The sequence below is a fragment of the Hyperolius riggenbachi genome, chromosome 10 (assembly GCF_040937935.1).
Source record: "Hyperolius riggenbachi isolate aHypRig1 chromosome 10, aHypRig1.pri, whole genome shotgun sequence".
Lineage (NCBI taxonomy): Eukaryota > Metazoa > Chordata > Amphibia > Anura > Hyperoliidae > Hyperolius > Hyperolius riggenbachi.
In genome coordinates, this window is record NC_090655.1 from 9,570,532 (window position 1) to 9,596,323 (window position 25,792).

General features: G+C 47.2%; 1 protein-coding gene across 1 annotated transcript in view; it reads right to left on the bottom strand.

Moving 5' to 3' along the window:
• The window catches only part of HPSE2 (heparanase 2 (inactive)), a 419,309-nt gene that overhangs the window by 83,348 nt on the left and 310,169 nt on the right, over window positions 1-25,792 (bottom strand). Inside the window, exon 9 of the mRNA XM_068257797.1 lies at window positions 21,597-21,711. Within this exon, the coding sequence (XP_068113898.1) occupies window positions 21,597-21,711 (115 nt within the window). The remainder of the gene's footprint in view (window positions 1-21,596; window positions 21,712-25,792) is intronic.

Genomic DNA, 25,792 nt, shown 5'->3' on the forward strand with positions numbered 1-25,792 from the left:
GCACATACCCGGCATCCTGGGGATCAGATGCTGCAGCCAGCAGGGAGGAGATGCTATGGGAGGAGGTGCAGCACATACCCGGCATCCTTGGACACAGATGCAGTGGGCCAGCAGGGAGGAGATGCTATGGGAGGAGGTGCAGCACATACCCGGCATCCTGGGGATCAAATGCTGCCAGCAGGGATGAGATGCTATGGGAGGAAGTGCAGCACATACCCGGCATTCTGGGGATCAGATGCTGCGGGCCAGCAGGGAGGAGATGCTATGGGAGGAGGTGCAGCACATACCCGGCATCCTGGGGATCAGATGCTGTGGGCCATCAGGGAGGAGATGCTATGGCAGGAGGTGCAGCACATACCTGGCATCCTGGGGATCAGATGCTGCAGGCCAGCAGGGAGGAGATGCTATGGGAGGAGGTGCAGCACATACCCGGCATCCTGGGGATCAGATGCTGCGGGCCATCAGGGAGGAGATGCTATGGCAGGAGGTGCAGCACATACCCGGCATCCTGGGGATCAGATGCTGCGGGCCAGTAGGGAGGAGATGCTATGGGAGGAGGTGCAGCACATACCCGGCATCCTGGGGATCAGATGCTGCGGGCCAGCAGGGAGGAGATGCTATGGGAGGAGGTGCAGCACATACCCGGCATCCTGGGGATCAGATGCTGCGGGCCAGCAGGGAGGAGATGCTATGGGAGGAGGTGCAGCACATACCCGGCATCCTGGGGATCAGATGCTGCAGCCAGCAGGGAGGAGATGCTATGGGAGAAGGTGCAGCACATACCCGGCATCCTGGGGATCAGATACAGAGGGCCAGCAGGGAGGAGATGCTATGGGAGAAGGTGCAGCACATACCCGGCATCCTGGGGATCAGATGCTGAGGGCCAGCAGGGAGGAGATGCTATGGGAGAAGGTGCAGCACATACCCGGCATCCTGGGGATCAGATACAGAGGGCCAGCAGGGAGGAGATGCTATGGGAGAAGGTGCAGCACATACCCGGCATCCTGGGGATCAGATACAGAGGGCCAGCAGGGAGGAGATGCTATGGGAGAAGGTGCAGCACATACCCGGCATCCTGGGGATCAGATGCTGAGGGCCAGCAGGGAGGAGATGCTATGGGAGGAGGTGCAGCACATACCCGGCATCCTGGGGATCAGATACAGAGGGCCAGCAGGGAGGAGATGCTATGGGAGAAGGTGCAGCACATACCCGGCATCCTGGGGATCAGATACAGAGGGCCAGCAGGGAGGAGATGCTATGGGAGAAGGTGCAGCACATACCCGGCATCCTGGGGATCAGATGCTGAGGGCCAGCAGGGAGGAGATGCTATGGGAGGAGGTGCAGCACATACCCGGCATCCTGGGGATCAGATACAGAGGGCCAGCAGGGAGGAGATGCTATGGGAGAAGGTGCAGCACATACCCGGCATCCTGGGGATCAGATGCTGCGGGCCAGCAGGGAGGAGATGCTATGGGAGGAGGTGCAGCACATACCCGGCATCCTGGGGATCAAATGATGCCAGCAGGGAGTAGTTGCTATGGCAGGAGGTGCAGCACATACCTGGCATCCTGGGGATCAGATGCTGCGGGCCAGCAGGGAGTAAATGCTACGGGAGGAGGTGCAGCACATACCCGGCATCCTGGGGATCAGATGCTGTGGGCCAGCAGGGAGGAGATGCTATGGGAGGAGGTGCAGCACATACCCGGCATCCTGGGGATCAGATGCTGCTTGGGCCAGCAGGGAGGAGATGCTATGGGAGGAGGTGCAGCACATACCCGTCATCCTGGGGATCAGATGCTGTGGGCAAGGAGGGAGGAGATGCTATGGGAGGAGGTGCCGCACATACCTGGTATTCTGGGGATCAGATGCTGCGGGCCAGCAGGGAGGAGATGCTATGGGAGGAGGTGCAGCACATACCCGGCACCCTGGCGATCAGATGCTGGGGGCCAGCAGGGAGGAGATACTATGGGAGGAGGTGCAGCACATACCCGGCATCCTAGGGATCAGATGCTGCGGGCCAGCAGGGAGGAGATGCTATGGGAGGAGGTGCAGCACATACCCGGCATCCTGGGGATCAGATGCTGCAGCCAGCAGGGAGGAGATGCTATGGGAGGAGGTGCAGCACATACCCGGCATCCTTGGACACAGATGCAGTGGGCCAGCAGGGAGGAGATGCTATGGGAGGAGGTGCAGCACATACCCGGCATCCTGGGGATCAAATGCTGCCAGCAGGGATGAGATGCTATGGGAGGAAGTGCAGCACATACCCGGCATTCTGGGGATCAGATGCTGCGGGCCAGCAGGGAGGAGATGCTATGGGAGGAGGTGCAGCACATACCCGGCATCCTGGGGATCAGATGCTGTGGGCCATCAGGGAGGAGATGCTATGGCAGGAGGTGCAGCACATACCTGGCATCCTGGGGATCAGATGCTGCAGGCCAGCAGGGAGGAGATGCTATGGGAGGAGGTGCAGCACATACCGGGCATCCTAGGGATCAGATGCTGCGGGCCAGCAGGGAGGAGATGCTATGGGAGGAGGTGCAGCACATACCCGGCATCCTGGGGATCAGATGCTGCAGGCCAGCAGGGAGGAGATGCTATGGGAGGAGGTGCAGCACATACCCGGCATCCTGGGGATCAGATGCTGTGGGGCAGCAGGGAGGAGATGCTATGGGAGGAGGTGCAGCACATACCCGGCATCCTGGGGATCAGATGCTGCGGGCCATCAGGGAGGAGATGCTATGGCAGGAGGTGCAGCACATACCCGGCATCCTGGGGATCAGATGCTGCGGGCCAGTAGGGAGGAGATGCTATGGGAGGAGGTGCAGCACATACCCGGCATCCTGGGGATCAGATGCTGCGGGCCAGCAGGGAGGAGATGCTATGGGAGGAGGTGCAGCACATACCCGGCATCCTGGGGATCAGATGCTGCGGGCCAGCAGGGAGAAGATGCTATGGGAGGAGGTGCAGCACATACCCGGCATCCTGGGGATCAGATGCTGCGGGCCATCAGGGAGGAGATGCTATGGCAGGAGGTGCAGCACATACCCGGCATCCTAGGGATCAGATGCTGCGGGCCATCAGGGAGGAGATGCTATGGCAGGAGGTGCAGCACATACCCGGCATCCTAGGGATCAGATGCTGCGGGCCATCAGGGAGGAGATGCTGTCTTGGAGGAAGCAGGTGCCAGTGCCTGCAATGCACAGCCTAATGGCGTGCATGAAAAAAGGGTGCCATGCAAAAAGGGCCTGGCTGGATAACAAAATGGTGCCGATGGATAACGAAATCTGATAATGATAAACATCGTTGTCAAACTTGGTTAACGATAAACACCATTGTTAAAACAGACGGGAAATAATAACGAAAAGATATTAATGTTAAAAATCGTTCAAAAATACAGCTTAATTCAACCCTACTCTCACACAGAACCCTCCCATAGTGGTGCCTAACCCTAACCAGCCCCCAAGTGGTGCCTAACCCTAACCAGCCCCCAAGTGGTGCCTAACCCTAACCAGCCCCCAAGTGGTGCCTAACCCTAACCACCCCCCGGTGTTCCCTAACCCCCCCCCCCCCCCCGGTGGTGCCTAAGCCTAACCACCTTGCCTAAAACTAACCGCCACCGGGTGGTGCCTAACCCTAACCACTCCCTCTGCAGAAACACCCTTTTCCACATAAAAACGATAATATCTTTGATAACGTACAATTTGTATATAGAAACGAAATAATATGATAAAAACTATAACGTTGCAGCTTCTAAAACGATAACATACTTAAAAAAATGTAATGTTCTAATGTTGTTAACGATATTTATCGTAGCGCGCTTTTTTCTGCTTTTTTCACGATATTAATGATAAATGCATTAGAGTCTATGGCGGCGCCCTTTTCGCCCACCCTCAGGCGGCGCCCTTTTTTTCCTGCGACCACCTAATGTGTGTCTCCTCTCCGGTCCGGCTGTGCGCACACACGTCACAATGCATTGCTTATGGCAGCACAAAGTCTACAACCGGCCTTGTGGGCTCCCATTCCAAATTCAGTAGAGACCTCGATACAAATAGTCCAGATAGGCAATGTGGCCTTGGCTGCCAAAATTTAGCAAGACATTTTGGTTGCTAATAACTTTTCTTCTGAATCTTCTCCAAGGAAATATTTTCAATCCCTATCTATAAAATACCTTTACAGCTCCCACTAAACAAGAAATTACTCAAAATAAGGTTTATATTAGTTTTGCCTACTTCATTTTTTGCATTCTCTGAGTGGCCAAATACTTCTAAGTTCTGTAAATGGGCTAAAATCACAGACTTATTTCCTCACAAATCCAGTTTCCAATTAGTTTTTTGGTCATTTTTTGTTATTCTCTGAGTGGCCAAATACTTCCGAGTTGACTGATTGGTCCAAGGCTTCTGAGCAGTGGTGCTGTGTGCTAGGTTCCAGACAGCGGTCATGCAGCCCACATTGGGCCTGATTCACAAAGCGGTGCTAACTGTTAGCACGCCTGTGAAAACCCCCTTAGCACGTCTAAACCAGCTTTTCGCGCATAAAACTTTACGCGCGTAAAACTTTACGCGCACACTGCACAGAGCGCAGGGCGCACCGCGCGAAGTGCCCATTAAAGCCTATGGGACTTAGCGCGCATAAAACTTTGCGCGCGCAAAGTTAGCGCGTGATCTGATTGAGAAATCCAGTGCTAACCTGCTTAGCACCCTGGTTAGCACGTCTAAAGACTTTAGACGTGCTAAGTAGGTTAGCACCGCTTTGTGAATCAAGCCCATTGTGTCCAAAGTCCAACCGCACAACCGGGACATGGCAGCTTTCAGCCCAGACACCTCCAAAAAATTATGCAGCAATTGTGTTTTGGGTTAAGTATAGGTGCTATCAGCACAGCAGCAGTGGCCTGTGGCACCCTGGCGGTGGGAGCAGCAAAGGCAGCAGGAGCAGGGCAATGTAGCAGCAGCAGGTGTAACATCTGCCAGGAGCATGCCGGACGTGGCACTTGGCAGTGGCACGTGGCAAAGTGCCATGTGCCAAGTGCCAAGGGCCTCGTGCCACGTGACAGTCAGACAGCAGAGGAGAAGACACTAACTGTCACACTGGTACTGCTCAGCAGCACAGCAGTTCTGTAGTAAGCTAACACAGTAGTACTACTACTCTAACAACTACTAGCATTGACTGCAGTACTACAGTACTAACTACACAATAACACAGTAATCCTATTCCCTAATCCCTAACCTATACTGTAGCTAGCTAAGGCTAATAGCTGGCCAGCAGGCAGCAGCTGGCCTGGTCTGTGCACAGCACACACACAGACACATAGCAGCTGCAGCAGCCCTGCAGCACACACTCTGTCACACAAGGAAATCAAGCTAATTAACAATACAATAGTGTAGTGATAGTGAAGGGGTTAATCACTGAACAGCTTTAGGTTTATCACTGTATACAACACTTGCTAGGCCACCAGCACTGGAGCATGTCTCTCAGTGACATAGCAGTCACACAGGACGATATGTCTCATCCTGGCAGCCCTCCTTATTATACATGGGGGCCTGGCCAGGGTTCCTTTCTGTGATTGGGTGCCAGGGCTTAGTCTGGGAGCCCTCTGATTGGCTCAATGAGGTCAGGTGGGGCTGGCCAGAGTTCCCCTCTGTGATTGGTTGCTAGGGCTTCTGCTGGGAGCTCTCTGATTGGCTCCAGAATGTCATCACCTTAGTTACAGTATTCGGATCCGGATATCTGCTGGATATCTGCCGGATATCCGGGTATGCGACCAAATATCCGCAGATAGCTATCCGGATTTGGGCCCAGGTATCCGGAATCCGAATCCGGTCAGATAGCCAAAAAACGGTTGGATATCCAGGTTACCCAGATATCCGGAATCCGGATGAGCATCCCTGCTTCTGAGTTCTGTGATTGGGCGAATATGATCAAGCTGCAGTAATGCGGTATTTCCATAGAAATCAGAAATTGGATTTACGTTTCCCGATCGAAAATGCGGATTTCTGATCGGAAATGTGGAAATGACTATTCCTCGAAATCCAAATGAGCACATCTATTGCTTAGTACTGAAAAGGTTTTTTTTTTTTTAGATAAGATGAACATTTTTCTTGTGACAGAAGACTCAAAAGCAAAGTTAATAGGACCTATGGCCCTAACTTAATTTCCTCCTGCGTTTGCCCTAACATTGTAACATGTGGTACTTGCTGCCGGAAGTGAGGGTAGCATTGCTGTGCGCTGTCTGTGTACGGCAGTATTACCGCAATTGTGTGCATCAGGACTTATATTTCATAGAAAATACTAGAAAGACACAATATCAAGAGATGAAACTGAGAAATGTAATTTCATGAAATATTTTGATTTAAAGAGACTCCGTAACAAAAATTGCATCCTGTTTTTTATCATCCTACAAGTTCCAAAAGCTATTCTAATGTGTTCTGGCTTACTGCAGCACGTTCTACTATCACTATCTCTCTAATAAATCAACTTATCTCTCTCTTGTCAGACTTGTCAGGCCTGTGTCTGGAAGGCTGCCAAGTTCTTCAGTGTTGTGGTTCTGCTATGAACTCCCCCATCCAGGCCCCTCTCTGCACACTGCCTGTGTGATATTTAGATTAGTGCAGCTTCTCTCTGTTCTATTATCTTTTACAAGCTGGATAAATCCTCCTCTGAGCTGGTTGGGCTTTCACATAATGAGGAATTACATACAGGCACAGCTGTCTGCACTCTGCAGGAAGAAATAGCCTGACACTTCAGTGGAAGATAGCTGCAGGGGGAAAAAAACACACAAATGATCTCTTGAGATTCAAAAAGATGGCTGTTTACAGCCTGCTTGTGTATGGATGTATTTTCTATGTGTGGACATACTGTACATCAATCTACTTCCTGTCTTGGTGGCCATTTTGTTTGTTTATAAACAAACTTTTTAAAACTATTTTTAACCACTTTTAATGCGGCGAGGAGCGGCGAAATTGTGACAGAGGGTAATAGGAGATGTCCCCTAACGCACTGATATGTTTACTTTTGTGCGATTTTAACAATACAGATTCTCTTTAAGTTTGACTTAAAGGGACCCTGAGCCGTGCCTGAAATTAAAAGAATACACTTATCTGGGGCTTCTCTCAGCTCACCGTAGGCGGCGAGGTCCCCCGGCGTCCTCCTGGCTCCTCTCCTTGTGCCTCCGGCAGCCCCAGTTACCGGTGTCACCCGGTTTTCCGTGCATGCGCAGACCTGTCACGCCATGGTGACGCGAAGTGGCCGGTGTTATGACGCCATGCGTCATTAACCATAAAGAGCCGGCCCGACACCTGGCCCGGGTGTTGCCAGGTGACACTGGTAACGGGGGCTGGCGGAGGCACAAGGAGAGGAGCCAGGAGGACGCCGGGGGACCTCGCCGCCTACGGTGAGCTAGAAGAAGCCCCAGGTAAGTGTACTCTTTTAATTTCAGGCAGTGCTCGGCGTCCCTTTAATCAATTTAATAATAAATCATTTGACTAACAATAATTTTTGCATACCTCCCAACTTTTTGAGATAAGAAAGAGGGACCCTTAAGCCACGCCCCTGTCACACCCCTAACCACACCCCTAGTCACGCCCTTGGCATTCCCCTAGTCACACATACCATAAGGCCGCGTTCACATTACAAACGCGGACGGGCACGCACGCGGAACGCAACGCGTACGAACGCACGCCATCCACGTTTGTATGCGTTGCGTGGCTGATCCCATCACTGAAAAGTGAATGGGACAGCCGCGCGTTTTGACAAAATCTGCGTGCAGCATGCGTTCCCGGACCGCACAGGTCCGGAACACATGCAGTGTGAACATCAGACAGTGCACTCTATGCACTGTCTGATGTCGTGTGTGTCAGCCACCTGCACGCGTTTCCAAAACGCGGCTGGAAACGCGTGCAGTGTGAACGGGGCCTAAAGATTTCATAAGAAAAATATGTTGTTTTATAATTCAAACCACACTGGTCCTTTCTATCTTGTTCATTTTTCTTCATATTTTAACATTTGAAAATAAGAAATACATCAATGTAAAGGATGGAAATAAAGGTTGGAGTCAATACAACACATATTTCAGTAGATAAAATATATATGTGTGTTTTATTGACTCCAAACTTTATTCCCATCCTTTAAATTGATATATTTCTTATTTTCCAATGTTAATATGAAGAAAAATGAATTCACATAGATCTGTATTCCCTCCGAAAGAGGGACAGTTTGGAACTATAATTTTTGTAATAATTTTACTACTAATACATTTAGTTTAGTACTTTGGATTTATAGGTGAATTGATTTTGATTTGGTAATTAATTTTCACTGTTCGCTCCATGGAGGCAGCACTCATAACTGAAAGTAGAAATGAGTAGCGATGAATATTATGCAGCCAGTTGGGATCGCTGACGGTTGTATCTGGTAGCTGAGCATTGGCCGCGTTTCTCCGGGACATAAATCGTCTTTATCTCAGAGGAAGCAGCAGCAGATGAGTCTTGCATGTCACCAAGTGGACAAGTAGCTTGTTTGATACAGCGGTGACTGATTTTCCCAGTTCAGGTTCCACATCTGTCAACAGTCAGCTGACTTTTCACAAAGACGACATGTGGAAAAGTCTTCATCGGGGTCAGGAACGAGCGTCTCGAGTTTCCCATCGCAGTTACCCAGCACAGGTATGCTCAGCTGCTTTCATCTTCCTCATAGCTCCCACGGGAAAATAGCAGCCGCTACACCTAGTCAGGTCAACGTCTGGTCTTGCCTTTCCTTTCCGTCCCTGTAGCTTTTAAATTGTTTAACAATTTTCACCTGTCCATAACTGTTGTACACCACGGGATGCCATTTGCCAGAATGGAAGGAACGGCTCGGAGAGATCTGCTTAGGAGTACATTAAGCCGGTTTGAACATGGGAAATAAATCAGCGCAGTGCTGTTTTCTTTGGCGTGGTGGAGTCCTCGGGGTCCTGCTTAATAGGCTCAATTTCATAATATTGGGAGAATAATAGGAGCAAAGTACTGTAATAGGAGCCATTCTACATCCACACTGTCCCCGTCTTCACAGAATGTGCGCTGACCACAGATAAACTACCACAATTTCCAAGCCAATTCCACACAGATCGATAAAAGGGTTCATAAAAGTCAAGAAAGGTTTATAATCAAAATACTTGGTTATGTAAAAATAACTCACTTGGCCAATAAAGAAATACACTGTTAACTTGAATTTAGTAGCGATGCATTATATTATTATTATTATGACTGTTATTATTCATTTATACAGAGCTGATGCAGAGCAGAGCAGGTGTTGGATAGTGGTGACCCCCATAGGAGACAGAGCAGAGCAGGTGTTGGATAGTGGTGATCCCCATAGGAGACAGAGCAGAGCAGGTGTTGGATAGTGGTGATCCCCATAGGAGACAGAGCAGAGCAGGTGTTGGTGTTAAGCTTGGAGGTGTAATCTCCACAGTCAGCATGCAACACATAAGCTGACGTGAAGGAGGTACACACACCAGCACAAGGGATCAGGATATCCCCAGTTTAGTGGAGGAGAGGACTGACTCCAATAGGAGATTGTGGCGCACAGAGCCGGTGCAGATCCGAACAGCCACAAACAACACTTTCGTAATAACGTCTCAGCGCAAAGTAGCGCTGAGCGCATAAACCAGGACTGAGGAGATCAGAACAGGTAGACAGAATGAACGCTTGCTAGCTAGCGGCTACTTAGCGACAGCAAGCGTCCACAATAAAACAGACTGGAATGAGGCAGCCAATGCGTTAGCAGCGATGGCGTGCCTCACAAAGACAGGACAGGATAGTCAGGGAACAGCAGGATCAAGATAGATGAACGTAACACAGATAAATATACAATAAGTATGATTTCCTAGCGTATTACAATTACAGCTATCAATGAAACTATTTGTAACGTCTGACTAACATATGTATATATCGGCAATGAACCGATATATGACATAAGCAGGAACTCTGACTAAGACTGGAGTAATACAGGGAACAGGACTCAGAAGGATTCGCTATCTCTTCGCAGAGATGAACGCAATCCACAAACAGGACCAGGAACAGGATACTACCTCAGCACGGGAGCTCACGATACGCGCAAACTACCAAAGCGTGCTGGAAGGTTGACTGACTGAACACAGGAAATAAACAGTTCGTGTACGTATATATCAGCGACACTGATGTATCAACGTAACACGAATACAAGGAAAATAATAAACGTGCAAGTATGCGTATATATTGGCGATGAACCAATATATGACACAAGACAAGCAAAGTAACAACTTCTAGAAACAAGAGCAGAACTAGGAGGACTCGCTGACCCCTTCGCAGGAGTCAGCGCAGTCCACACGGACTAGGAACGAGGTGGGGCACGGGCAGAGTAACAGACAGGATCTGAGACTATGGTAGCCCATGAGACATTGCAGGAAGCAGTTCTTTATACTGAGGTCATCCAATGGGAGCAGACCTGCAGATTCCCACACAAGTGAATGGTAATTAATCACAGGCTGATAGCAGGAAAAGGCAGACAATGATATGCAGCCTGCAGGAAAGGGACTGCCCCTCCACTGCAGCAGACAATGTCTGTTTACACAAAAGCATATTAAACTGTCATTAACCTCAGAGCGACTGCAGATGGAATCAGCAACCAGTTCAAGTGCAAACCAAACTATGCAAGCAAATGCATGTAATGACATTAGAACTGCTTGGTTTACAATACCACTGCAGCCAGCAGTAAACGCTGCAGACATGATCATAACAGTTGGATAGTGGTGATTCCCATAGGAGACAGAACAGGGCAGGTGTTGGATAGTGGTGATCCCCATAGGAGATAGGGCAGAGCAGGTGTTGAATAGTGGTTATCCCCATAGGAGATATAGCAGAGCAGGTGTTGTATAGCGGTGATCCCCATAGGAGATAGGGCAGAGCAGGTGTTGAATAGTGGTGATCCCCATAGGAGATAGAGCAGAACAGGTGTTGGATAGTGGTGATTCCCATAGGAGACAGAGCAGAGCAGGTGTTGGATAGTGGTGATCCCCATAGGAGACAGAACAGAGCAGGTGTTGGATAGTGGTGATCCCCATAGGAGACAGAACAGAGCAGGTGTTGGATAGTGGTGATCTCCATAGGATATATAGCAGAGCAGGTGTTGGATAGTGGTGATTCCTATAGGAGACAGAACAGAGCAGGTGTTGGATAGTGGTGAACCCCATAGGAGATATAGCAGAGCAGGTGTTGGATAGCGGTGATCCCCATAGGAGACAGAGCAGAGCAGGTGTTGAGGTGTTGGATAGTGGTGATCCCCATAGGAGACAGAGCAGAGCAGATGTTGGATAGTGGTGATTCCTATAGGAGACAGAGGAGAGCAGGTGTTGGATAGTGGTGATCCCCATAAGAGATAGAACAGAGCAGGTGTTGGATAGTGGTGATGCCCATAGAAGACAGAGCAAAGCAGGTGTTGGATAGTGGTGATCCCCATAGGAAACAGAGCAGATGTTGGATAGTGGTGATTCCTATAGGGGACAGAGGAGAGCAGGTGTTGGATAGTGGTGATCCCCATAGGAGATATAGCAGAGAAGGTGTTGGATAGTGGTGATCCCCATAGGAGACAGAGCAGAGCAGATGTTGGATAAGAGCAGAGCAGGTGTTGGATAGTGGTGATCCCCATAAGAGACAGAGCAGAGCAGATGTTGGATAGTGGTGATTCCTATAGGAGACAGAGCAGAAGAGCAGGTGTTGGATAGTGGTGATCCCCATAAGAGATAGAGCAGAGCAGGTGTTGGTTAAGAGCAGAGCAGGTGTTGAATAAGAGCAGAGCATGTGTTGGATAAGAGCAGAGCAGGTGTTGGAAAGTGGTGATCCCCATAGGAGACAGAGCAGAGCAGGTGTTGGATAGTTGTGATCCCCATAGGAGATATAGAAGAGCAGATGTTGGATAGTGGTTATCCCCATAGGAGACAGAGCAGAGGAGGTGTTTAATAGTGGTGATCCCCATAGGAGACAGAGCAGAGGAGGTGTTTGATAGTGGTGAACCCCATAGGAGACAGAGCAGAGCAGATGTTGGATAGCGGTGACCCCCATAAGAGATAGAGCAGAGCAGGTGTTGGATAGCGGTGATCCCCATGAGAGATAGAGCAGGGCAGGTGTTTGATAGTGGTGATCCCCATAGGAGACAGAGCAGAGCAGGTGTTTGATAGTGGTGATCCCCATAGGAGACAGAGCAGAGCAGATGTTGGATAGTGGTGATCCCCATAGGAGACAGAGCAGAGCAGGTGTTGGAAAGTGGTGATTCCCATAGGAGACAGAGCAGAGCAGATGTTGGATAGTGGTGAACCCCATAGGAGACAGAGCAGAGCAGATGTTGGATAGCGGTGTCCCCCATAGGAGACAGAGCAGAGGAGGTGTTTGATAGTGGTGATCCCCATAGGAGACAGAGCAGAGCAGATGTTGGATAGTGGTGATTCCCATAGGAGACAGAGCAGAGCAGGTGTTGGAAAGTGGTGATCCCCATAGGAGACAGAGCAGAGCAGGTGTTGGAAAGTGGTGATCCCGATAGGAGACAGAGCAGAGCAGGTGTTGGAAAGTGGTGATCCCCATAGGAGACAGAGCAGAGAAGGTGTTGGATAGTGGTGATCCCAATAGGAGACAGAGCAGAGCAGGTGTTGGATAGTGGTGATCCCCATAGGAGACAGAGCACAGCAGGTGTTGGAAAGTGGTGATCCCCATAGGAGAAAGAGCAGAGCAGATGTTGGATAGCGGTGAACCCCATAGGAGACAGAGCAGAGCAGATGTTGGATAGCGGTGACCCCCATAGGAGACAGAGCAGAGGAGGTGTTTGATAGTGGTGATCCCCATAGGAGACAGAGCAGAGCAGGTGTTGGATAGTGGTGATCCCCATAGGAGACAGAGCAAAGCAGGCGTTGGATAGTGGTGATCCCCATAAGAGATAGAGCAGAGCAGGTGTTGGATAGCGGTGATCCCCATAAGAGATAGAGCAGAGCAGGTGTTGGGTAGTGGTGATCCCCATAGGAGACAGAGCAGGTGTTGGATAGTGGTGATCCCCATAGGAGATAGAGCAGAACAGGTGTTGGATAGCGGTGATCCCAATAGGAGACAGAGCAGAGCAGGTGTTGGATAGTGGGGATTCCCATAGGAGACAGAGCAGAAAAGGTGTTGGATAGTGGTGATCCCCATAGGAGACAGAGCAGAGCAGGTGTTGGAAAGTGGTGATCCCCATAGGAGACAGAGCAAAGCAGGCGTTGGATAGTGGTGATCCCCATAAGAGATAGAGCAGAGCAGGTGTTGGATAGCGGTGATCCCCATAAGAGATAGAGCAGAGCAGGTGTTGGAAAGTGGTGATCCCGATAGGAGACAGAGCAGAGCAGGTGTTGGAAAGTGGTGATCCCCATAGGAGACAGAGCAGAGAAGGTGTTGGATAGTGGTGATCCCAATAGGAGACAGAGCAGAGCAGGTGTTGGATAGTGGTGATCCCCATAGGAGACAGAGCACAGCAGGTGTTGGAAAGTGGTGATCCCCATAGGAGAAAGAGCAGAGCAGATGTTGGATAGCGGTGAACCCCATAGGAGACAGAGCAGAGCAGATGTTGGATAGCGGTGACCCCCATAGGAGACAGAGCAGAGGAGGTGTTTGATAGTGGTGATCCCCATAGGAGACAGAGCAGAGCAGGTGTTGGATAGTGGTGATCCCCATAGGAGACAGAGCAAAGCAGGCGTTGGATAGTGGTGATCCCCATAAGAGATAGAGCAGAGCAGGTGTTGGATAGCGGTGATCCCCATAAGAGATAGAGCAGAGCAGGTGTTGGGTAGTGGTGATCCCCATAGGAGACAGAGCAGGTGTTGGATAGTGGTGATCCCCATAGGAGATAGAGCAGAACAGGTGTTGGATAGCGGTGATCCCAATAGGAGACAGAGCAGAGCAGGTGTTGGATAGTGGGGATCCCCATAGGAGACAGAGCAGAAAAGGTGTTGGATAGTGGTGATCCCCATAGGAGACAGAGCAGAGCAGGTGTTGGAAAGTGGTGATCCCCATAGGAGACAGAGCAAAGCAGGCGTTGGATAGTGGTGATCCCCATAAGAGATAGAGCAGAGCAGGTGTTGGATAGCGGTGATCCCCATAAGAGATAGAGCAGAGCAGGTGTTGGGTAGTGGTGATCCCCATAGGAGACAGAGCAGGTGTTGGATAGTGGTGATCCCCATAGGAGATAGAGCAGAACAGGTGTTGGATAGCGGTGATCCCAATAGGAGACAGAGCAGAGCAGGTGTTGGATAGTGGGGATCCCCATAGGAGACAGAGCAGAAAAGGTGTTGGATAGTGGTGATCCCCATAGGAGACAGAGCAGAGCAGGTGTTGGAAAGTGGTGATCCCCATAGGAGACAAAGCAGAGCAGGTGTTGGAAAGTGGTGATCCCCATAGGAGACAGAGCAGAGCAGGTGTTGGAAAGTGGTGATCCCCATAGGAGACAGAGCAGAGCAGGTGTTGGATAGCGGTGATCCCCATAGGAGACAGAGCAGAGCAGGTGTTGGATAGCGGTGATCCCCATAGGAGACAGAGCAGAAAAGGTGTTGGATAGTGGTGATCCCCCATAGGAGATAATACAGTGCAAAGGTTGTTGGACAGTCATAAAAGCAGGCATCCCCAGTATCTGGCCTGATGACAATCTTTAAAGGGGAACTTCAGCCTAAACAAACATACTTTCATTAAGTTACATTAGTTATGTGGATTGTTTAGTTTATAGGGAATTAGAGTATTAAAACAAAAACAAAAAAGTATTTGGCTTGAGGAATACCCTATAAACAATAGGAAAGGAACACAATTATGCAATGAGTAAAAGTTCATCTCGGAGCCACTTTAAGCTGTGGTTTACAAGCACATTATTTCCTGCAATGTACAGAGCTAAATTCTACAGACAGTCAGAATTGCCTAGTTTAAAATCTGCCAAAATTTGGCACAAAATTCCGAACGAACGACAAATTTTGCAGAATCCAAGTTCACTTTGTGAAAACGCATAATTGTAATTTATTGCGAATATATTTTTGTGCTAATCTTAAAACAGAAGTAAAACATGACATACAAGTGTCACTGATCAGAGCTAAATTGCAAGAATTTTAACCACGATTCAAAGAAGGATGTATGACTAGGCCTGGATAATTGCAAAGCACGTGTTGAAGGCCTGAGCAACCAATTTTTTCTTTGAATTTTGGATCTTGTTTGGCCCATTGGGATTTAGGGCTGTACTGGTTTGACTTCCTGGGACACTTTTGAAAGTGTGGGAGCAGGGGCGTAACTAGAAGTCCCCGAGCGCCCTGCAAGAACTTGAGCAAGCCCCCCCACCTTGGGGCCCGCTCATGGCCGTTTTGGTGGGGCAGGAGGGATCGCAGCATGAGGGGAGAGCTTTGCACATCAGTGGGGAGGGGGGACAGTCCCCCCATCCCCCACCTCGAGCTCTCCCCTCTGCTCTCCCCTCCTGTATCTATCTAAGTGGAAGCAGCGGCGGCGGAAGCTATAACTACCTCCATTCACCACCGGAGGTCTCCGATCTGCAAGGGCTTCACATTACTTGCTGTTTTAACAGGAAGTAATGTGAAGCCCTTGCATATCAGAGGATCGGAGAGCTCCATGGTGAATGGAGGTAATTATAGCTGCTTCCGCCACCGCCGCTACTGACACTTAGATGCAGGAGGGGGAGCGCAGAGGGGAGAGCTCGCGGTGAGGGGGGGGGGGGAAGACTGTCCCCCCTCCCCACTGACGTGCTACCAAGCTCTCCCCTCATGCTGCGACCCCTCATGACCCCCCAAAACGGCCATGAGCGGGCCCCCCGTGGGGGCAGGGGCTGCTTCCCCTATTGTTACGCCAATGTGTGGGAGTTAGGTGAAGTTACTTGGAGATTTGTACATTTCTGCGTCATTTTAAACACACTTCAGCACAAATAGCACAACGCCTGAGCAGTGGCGTAGCTACAATTCATGGGCACCGCTGCAAAACTTTGATGTCCCCCTTCCCCAATGTTCACACCAGTGATGATCGTATTTAACAAATTACGATTTTGCTAAATTTTGTGTAAATTTTCGCAATTACGCTTATATGTAATTACGATTTGCAAATTCAATTGATTTCGTGTAGTCATTTGTAATTTCGCATAAAATTTTGCAACATTTCGCGCAGTTTCTTGCCGACTTTAGCAGTGGATAGACAAACCCCCTTACATGCTATTGACACCAAAATTGCTACACATGTTAAGGAGAATCGTGGGTACAAGTCAAAAAAAGAATTTTGCAAAAAGACCTTATAGTTTTTGAGAAAAATGCAAGTAAAAAATGGTTTTTAAACTTAGAAAAAATGGCAGTTTAAAAACCATTTTTGCTTTGCATTTTTAAAATCGAGTTTCTCAAAAACTACAAGGTCTTTTTTTTTTTTTTTTAATTGTGACTTATACCCACTATTCTTCTTAACATTTGTAGAAATTGTGGTAGCAATAGCATATAAGGGAGCTTTGCTATTAACCTCTAAAGTTGGAACAAAATGATATTAAATGACACAAAAATTAGGCGAAGAATTATGCAAAATTTTGAAATACTGCTATTACATACAAAATAAATTACAATTGTCTCTGAAATCTCGCATTACGATTACAATACGTAATTGCGAATTTCGATGCCCACCACTGGTTCACACACCTTCCCTTGCCTCCCCTTGGTGCCCTTTATGGCCTGGGGGCCCATCTTCCAAGGGCCATAAACCAAGTGTGTCCATCATGATCTTTACACCCATAACAAGTGTAGCCACAAAAACACCTGATCTGAAGTATAGTCCCCTGTATCGGAGGAAGGGGAGGTTAGTAGCTTGGCCCCTCAGAGCTCGGGGGCCCACTGTGATCTGCCCTCTAGTTACACCCCTGCACTTGAGGATATATGCATAAACGTTTGGAAACATGCTCTAAAAAAACAACCAAACTGTAAACTTTGTCAAGAGAACCTTTGGCTTTTGATGACTTATCGCCCAATCATAAATGAGGAATCACCCACAGTATTTGCGTGGGAGTGGTCAGCGTGCCACGGGCATAACTTTGGCAGTTGGTGTTTTTATGGATCACAGTAGAGATGGGTCAATGAGCTGCAAATAACTAATAGCAGGAAGTGGGTTTGATTGGCCCGAGTAGCCCATACAAAGTCAATCATTATAGGCGAGCAGATACTGGAAGATCGAGGAGAAACTATTTTCAGCACATTGGAAATGTTACGCCAGTTTTCCGTAACGTCTTGAAGGAATCGGTACAGGCATGGAGCAGAGAGAAAGCAGATGTATGCATTCACGTACCTAAAACTATTCCACTCAAACGATTACCAGAAAGGGTTGGTGAGAGGAAAAGCATGTGGTTATTTGCTGGGAATACTGACATCATTGCGCTGTAGATGTGAGGGACACGTGTTGAGATGTCGGCTTTTTATGTTTGGCCTACGCAGGATGCAGACTTCATAGGCTGCTTATGGCGATGTCAGTCCGTCTCACGTGCCTCCAATATGTAATGGCTGCATGTGTGCGATGGCGGGAACAGCCAGACTTGTAAACTTCCTATGACACACACAGAGCCTCCCCGCACTGCCAAGACTTTCAGGCCAAGCCATTTATTACGTACAAGAAAAGATAAAACGCAAGGCTCTTAAACGGTTTGTGCAGGGTGTCTTTATAGGGGACCGTTTTGCGTAAAAACAGCTGTTTCCCGACTCAAGTCTCAGGGAATTTTTGTTGGATTAATATAAATGAGAACATCACAGGCTCTGTATGGAACTGGCGGGGGAGAAGTATAATGATGGAGACACATCCTGCTGCCCCCATGTCAGATAGAATATGGGCCTGTATTATGGGGGAAGAACCATAATGACTTATCGCAAAATGGAATCAATCATTTTAGATGCCAATTATTACCTTCATTATCCTGGCATCAGAAACTGTTTTTGTATCTGTATGTTGGTATATAGCTCCACCCTGCCAGTGATGTCATGCAGCCTTCTGCCCCAGAGCACCCTGGGAGATCATGTGATATGCCTTTCGCACTGAAAATGATATTTTCGCGAAAATACATTGTATTTTCGCAATATGGTCAATAAAAAAATGAACACAGCGGAAACAGCACATTTTCACACTTACTGTGAGAGTGTTGGGAAATGTGGTAAAGAAGTACTTCCTGTGTGGATGTTGGGAAATGTGGCGGGGAAGCACTTCCTGTAAGAATGATAGGAAATGTGGTGGTGAGGAACTTCCTGTGAGGGTGTTAGGAAATGTGGCGGGGAAGCACTTCCTGTGAGAATGTTGGGAAATGTGATGGTGAGGCACTTCCTGTGTGGATGTTGGGAAATGTGATGGTGAGGCACTTCCTGTGTGGATATTGGGAAATGTGGCGGGGAAGCACTTCCTGTGTGGATGTTTTTAGGAAAATGTGATGGTGAGGCATTTCCTATGAGAAGTTTTTGCTGTTTTATTGTTTTTTCTCAATGACACATTCATTGAAGTATGCCAGAGCTAACATCTATGAGCTATTCACCCTATTTATCTCTTTCCTGCTCTCAGAAGCCATTTTTTTGCTTGGAAAGTGTTTTATAGTTGTAATTTCTTATCAGTGAGGGTCACACTGTAGGCTGAACCAGTCCTGACAGAAACTGCCACTTACATACCTGATATTTAACTCTTTCAGGCAGAGAAAGAATAAAAGGAACACAGCCTAGTTATTTGTGTGCGAGGCACTGTACATACACACGTCTATCTCATCATGTCACATGTCACTTCGGGTATCCTTTAATTTCTGTGTCCTAAAAAAATCTTTTTAAACGATTTACATTAATCTTTCAACTAACTTTGAATTTGCATTTATACATTTTTTTACAGAGGAAGGAATTCCAGCTATTTTCTCCGTGCTGGTAGGAAGTTTTTGTACAGTTTTATATATATACAGAGCTGTGTTACGCCAATGTACGGTATTGTAAGCCCGGCAATACGCTCAGCCATCGGATCTACATGTGGTAGGCTTCTGAAGTGACGTCTCTGAATTCCGTGAAACGAGAAGTCCTGATAAACTGTAGACGTTTAATAAATGGGCCCCTCTGTGCCTCCCTGCGATGCCCTGAGTGCCTCAGCTGTTGATATGTTTAGTTGAGATGAAGGAGTTCATTTTGTCCAATGTTTCCACAGCATTTCACTTTCAGAGGTAACGCAGTCCATCTGCTTTCAACATGTTCCTTCTGACATTAACTAATGTCTCCTATTAGTAGTAAAAGAGACCAATCTGGAGATCGTCTCTTCCAAGCAGAGTTCAAACAGGCCACGAGGAGAAGCACATTCTACAGCACCTTCCCCAAATGGTTTGTCTATTGTTAAGCCAAGATGCTGGGGAGCCGAGAGGAGGGTGGGGGGGAGGGTGGGGGCGTGGGGGGGGGGGGGGGGGGCGGTCAACTTCTCCCCCTTCCTCACACTGGCGAATAGCAAAGGATAAAAACACACATCTCCCCACTGAATCTATCTTCTCTTCCCAGAGTGTGTCCTCTTATCAGGGCCAGCTCTAGCAGCTAGGCCTGAGCGATTTTAGGAGAAATTAGAATTGAACGATTTCTGTCCAAAATCACGATTTTGATTCATGATTTCCTTCAAATCAAGCTTTGTCTCCCCTCCCCCCTGTGCTTTTCTATCCCCCTTTTTCCACCCTCTGTGTTTCTCTCTGTGCCCCCTCTTGGTCTCTCTCTTGTCCCCTTTGTGTCTCTCTGTGCCCCCTCTGCGTCGTTCTCTGTGCCCCCTCTGGGTATCTCTCTGTGCCCCCTTTGTCTCCCTTTGTGCCCCCTCTGGGTATCTCTCTGTGCCCCCTTTGTCTCCCTTTGTGCCCCCTCTGGGTGTCTCTCTTGCCCCCTTTGGGTCTCTCTTTGTGCCCCTTTTGTCTCTCTGTGCCCCCTCTTGGTCTCTCTCTTGTCCCCTTTGTGTCTCTCTGTGCCCCCTCTGCGTCGTTCTTTGTGCCCCCCTCTGGGTGTCTCTCTGTGCCCCCTCTGGGTCTCTCTCTGTCCCCCCTGTCCCCCAAGCTGCCGCAGTACTGGACATACCTTCCAGCACGAGTCCAGCGATGCCCGTCTATCCACTTAGCTTCCTGCAGGCTCAGATGCACGGCATACTTCCTGTATGTCATGTGACGTACAGGAACCAGGAAATGTGCCGTACACAAGAGCCGGCATACAGCGATAGAGGACGGACAGTGTTGGACTCGTGTTGGAGGTATGTCCAACACTGCTGATGCTGCGAGTCGCATTCGGCGGGACTTGGGAAGTTTGAAGCCGCTTCATCAAACTTCCCCATGTGGAAATGAGGTCATCGCGGAAATCGCTGCTTGACGATTCCAAAATCGTGATCTTTGTGATCGCGATTTCAGTTTGAATTCGATTTATCATTCAGGCCTACTAGCAACAATAGGGCCCCCGGGCCAAGTAACCCTGGAGCACCCACGACAGAACCCCTCTTCCCTAAAGCTGCCTTAGGGGTCCTTTGCTGATGCTCAATCCACACCCCGCACCCAGCTGCCAGGCAACCCCAGGTCTTCCCCATCTTAACTATGGTCTCTGGTAGGGAGGCTCATTCAAAGCTCGGCAATCGGATTTCTGCAGAAATACCGCAACTGGGTTATTTTAGCCCAATCACAGAACTCCGAAGCGTTGGACCAATCAGAGAATGCAGAGTCAACTCAGAAGTGTTTGGCCAATCAGAGAATGCAAAAAATGACAAAAAACAACAACTCGGAAATCATAAAATCGGTAATCTGCATCTGAATCGGTAATTGGTATTGGCGGTAATCTGCATTATATTCTCTGGGCTCCCTGCAGAGTTTTCAGCAGCGTAGCATCTCACCTGCGCACCTTCCCATTAGTCCATGATTCCGCGCGCTCTCAGGGAGCCTCTCCTCCGTATTCCGGCACGTTACTATGTAATAACAAGCAGACGGTCACTGAGAAGATGCAGCTAACGGTGGACGAAGATGGGAGAGTATGGAGCCACGGGCTGACCGAGGAGAACGTCCACCGAGACCGGTGAGACGCTACTTTACAGGGGCCCTGGGGAGCACCGTTAAGTTGGGGGGTGACCTGGGCGGGCGTGGCAGCCAGTTTGGGGCAATTGCCTAAGTTGTCTATATGGAAGTTCCAGGGCCAGCCTTACCATGAAGCCGACTGAATCACGTGATTTAGGGTGGCAAACTGTAGGGGGCAGCATCATCTCTACACTGAGCCAATCTTTGTCAGCCTCTCACTCTGCTCTGCTACTTCTGCCTGGGTAACGCCAGCCCTGCCTCTTATAAACTACAATACAAAATATGTACACAGCAAAAAATGGCCTCCTTAGGTAAAACACATACAATGCCGTGATTACTGTCATTCAATAAGGCTCTCTGTTTTGGTGGTAACATGATAGGGCCGTAGCACACGATGGTCTGAGAATAATTTTCATTATCCCTACAGCATCAAGAGACCCCCCCTGTTTCCCCGGGCAGGAGATAATGTTATGTCTCTATTACATACAGAGATACATATGAAGAAGTCATCATTAGCATTGCTAGAACTTTACCGGCAGAGGATTGAAGTTCTGGTCCACCAGATGGTTGTAGCCATGATCAAAGAACGAGTGCCGGATCACTACATCAATTCCTTGATTGGCTGACATTCCTAATGTGTTCAACCACCTAAATGAGAGAAAATGAAATCTGCTTAGTCAATGGGAAAGGACATGTATCGTGGTTGTTCAAGTCTGAGCACCGGTTATGTCACTACAGCAAGTAAGAGGAGGGGGATCCTGCCCATAATAATAATATGGTAGGACATTAAACTATGACTATGGTAGGATTAGAGTGTGAGCTCCTCTGAGGACAGTCAGTGACATGACTATGTACTCTGTAATGTGCAGCAGAAGATGTCACTGCTATATAAATACATAATAATAATATGGTAGGACATTACACTATGACTATGGTAGGATTAGACTGTGAGCCCCTCTGAGGACAGTCAGTGACATGGCTATGTAATCTGTAATGTGCTGCAGGAGATGTCAGTGCTATATAAATACATAATAATAATATGGTAGGACATTAGACTATGACTATGGTAGGATTAGAGTGTGAGCTCCTCTGAGGACAGTCAGTGACATGACTATGTACTCTGTAATGTGCTGCAGGAGATGTCAGTGCTATATAAATACATAATAATAATATGGTAGGACATTACACTATGACTATGGTAGGATTAGACTGTGAGCCCCTCTGAGGACAGTCAGTGACATGACTATGTACTCTGTAATGTGCTGCAGGAGATGTCAGTGCTATATAAATACATAATAATAATATGGTAGGACATTACACTATGACTATGGTAGGATTAGAGTGTGAGCTCCTCTGAGGACAGTCAGTGACATGACTATGTACACTGTAAAGTGCTGCAGAAGATGTCAGTGCTATATAAATACATAATAATAATATGGTAGGACATTACACTATGACTATGGTAGGATTAGACTGTGAGCCCCTCTGAGGACAGTCAGTGACATGACTATGTACTCTGTAATGTGCTGCAGGAGATGTCAGTGCTATATAAATAATTAATAATAATATGGTAGGACATTACACTATGACTATGGTAGGATTAGAGTGTGAGCTCCTCTGATGACAGTCAGTGACATGACTGTGTACTCTGTAATGTGCTGCAGAAGATGTCAGTGCTATATAAATACATAATAATAATAATATGGTAGGACATTAGACTATGACCATGGTAGGATTAGATTGTGAGCTCCACTGAGGACAGTCAGTGACATGACTATGTACTCTGTAATGTGCTGCAGAAGATGTCAGTGCTATATAAATACATAATAATAATATGGTAGGACATTAGACTATGACTATGGTAGGATTAGAGTGTGAGCTCCACTGAGAACAGTCAGTGACATGACTATGTACTCTGTAATGTGCTGCAGGAGATGTCAGTGCTATATAAATACATAATAATAATATGGTAGGACATTACACTATGACTATGGTAGGATTAGAGTGTGAGCTCCTCTGAGGACAGTCAGTGACATGACTATGTACACTGTAAAGTGCTGCAGAAGATGTCAGTGCTATATAAATACATAATAATAATATGGTAGGACATTACACTATGACTATGGTAGGATTAGACTGTGAGCCCCTCTGAGGACAGTCAGTGACATGACTATGTACTCTGTAATGTGCTGCAGGAGATGTCAGTGCTATATAAATACATAATAATAATATGGTAGGACATTACACTATGACTATGGTAGGATTAGAGTGTGAGCTCCTCTGAGGACAGTCAGTGACATGACTGTGTACTCTGTAATGTGCTGCAGAAGATGTCAGTGCTATATAAATACATAATAATAATAATATGGTAGGACATTAGACTATGACCATGGTAGGATTAGATTGTGAGCTCCACTGAGGACAGTCAGTGACATGACTATGTACTCTGTAATGTGCTGCAGAAGATGTCAGTGCTATATAAATACATAATAATAATATGGTAGGACATTAGACTATGACTATGGTAGGATTAGAGTGTGAGCTCCACTGAGGACAGTCAGTGACATGACTATGTACTCTGTAATGTGCTGCAGAAGATGTCACTGCTATATAAATACATAATAATAATATGGTAGGACACTAGACTATGACTATAGTAGGATTAGATTGTGAGCTCCTCTGAGGACAGCCAGTGACATGACTATGTACGCTGTAATGTACTGCAGAAGATGTCAGTGCTATATAAATACATAATACTAATATGGTAGGACATTAGACTATGACTATGGTAGGATTAGATTGTGAGCTCCTCTGAGGACAGTCAGTGACATGACTATGTACTCTGTACAGTGCTGCAGAAGATGTCAGTGCTATATAAATACATAACAATAATATGGTAGGACATTAGACTATGACTATGGTAGGATTAGATTGTGAGCTCCTCTGAGGACAGTCAGTGACATGACTATGTACTCTGTAATGTGCTGCAGAAGATGTCAGTGCATAATAATACATAATACATAATAATAATATGGTAGGACATTACACTATGACTATGGTAGGATTAGAGTGTGAGCGCCTCTGAGGACAGCCAGTGACATGACTATGTACTCTGTAATGTGCTGCAGAAGATGTCAGTGCTATATAAATACATAATAATAATATGGTAGGACACTAGACTATGACTATGTTAGGCATTAGAGTGTGAGCTCCTCTGAGGACAGTCAGTGACATGACTATGCACTCTGTGATGTGCTACAGAGGATGTCAGTGCTATATAAATACATAATAATAATATGGTAGGACACTAGACTATGACTATGTTAGGCATTAGAGTGTGAGCTCCTCTGAGGACAATCAGTGACATGACTATGTACTCTGTAATGTGCTACAGAAGATGTCAATGCTATATAAATACATAATAATAATAATAATATGGTAGGACATTAGACTATGACTATGGTAGGATTAGATTGTGAGCTCCTCTGAGGACAGTCAGTGACATGACTATGTACTCTGTAAAGTGCTGCAGAAGATGTCAATAGTATAGTAGGACATATTAGACTACGATTATGTTAGGATTAGATTGTGAGCTCTTGAGGACAGTCAGTGACATAACTATGTACTCTGTACAGTGCTGCAGAAGATGTCAGTGTTATATAAATACATAATAATAATATGGTAGGACATTATACTATGACTATGGTAGGATTAGAGTGTGAGCTCCTCTGAGGACAGTCAGTGACATGACTATGTACTCTGTAATGTGCTGCAGGAGATGTCAGTGCTATATAAATACATAATAATAATATGGTAGGACATTATACTATGACTATGGTAGGATTAGAGTGTGAGCTCCTCTGAGGACAGTCAGTGACATGACCATGTACTCTGTAAAGTGCTGCAGAAGATGTCAGTGCTATATAAATACATAATGATAATATGTTAGGATGTTAGACTATGACTATGGTAGGATTAGATTGCGAGCTCCTTCGAGGACAGTCAGTGACATGACTATGTACTCTGCAAAGTGCTGCAGGAGATGTCAGTGCTATATAAATATATAATAATAATAATATGGTAGGACATTACACTAAGACTATAGTAGGATTAGATTGTGAGCTCCTCTGAGGGCAGTCAGTGAGTGACGTGACTATGTACTCTGTAAAGTGCTGCAGAAGATGTCAATAATATAGTAGGACATATTAGACTGTGATTATGTTAGGATTAGATTGTGAGCTCTTGAGGACAGTCAGTGACATGACTATGTACTCTGGAAAGTGCTGCAGAAGATGTCAGTGCTATACTGTATAAATTAATAATAATAATAATATGGTTGGTCATTAGACTACGACTATGGTAGGATTACTTCATGGGAGAATAAGTCTTTGAAAAACAAACAATCAACAATCGATTTGCTGATATTTGTACACACTTTCAATTACAATTGGCCAATCGCTGACCAATTTTAACACCTCCATGTAGTATGAGGGCCAATAGATTTTAAATACAATGAACAGATTGTGTAGATAATCTCTCATACTACATGGAGGGGGTAAAATTGGTCAGTGATTGGCCAATCAAAGTTGAAGGTGTGTACCAGGCTTTACTGAAGTTGATTGATAACTGGTTTCCGCAGCGTTCTATGCAGTCACATATTTTATTCGGGAGCTCCTGTACAATGACGGCTGCCAGCTGCAGGGGTTAACTGCAGTCCGCGCCAGGCCTG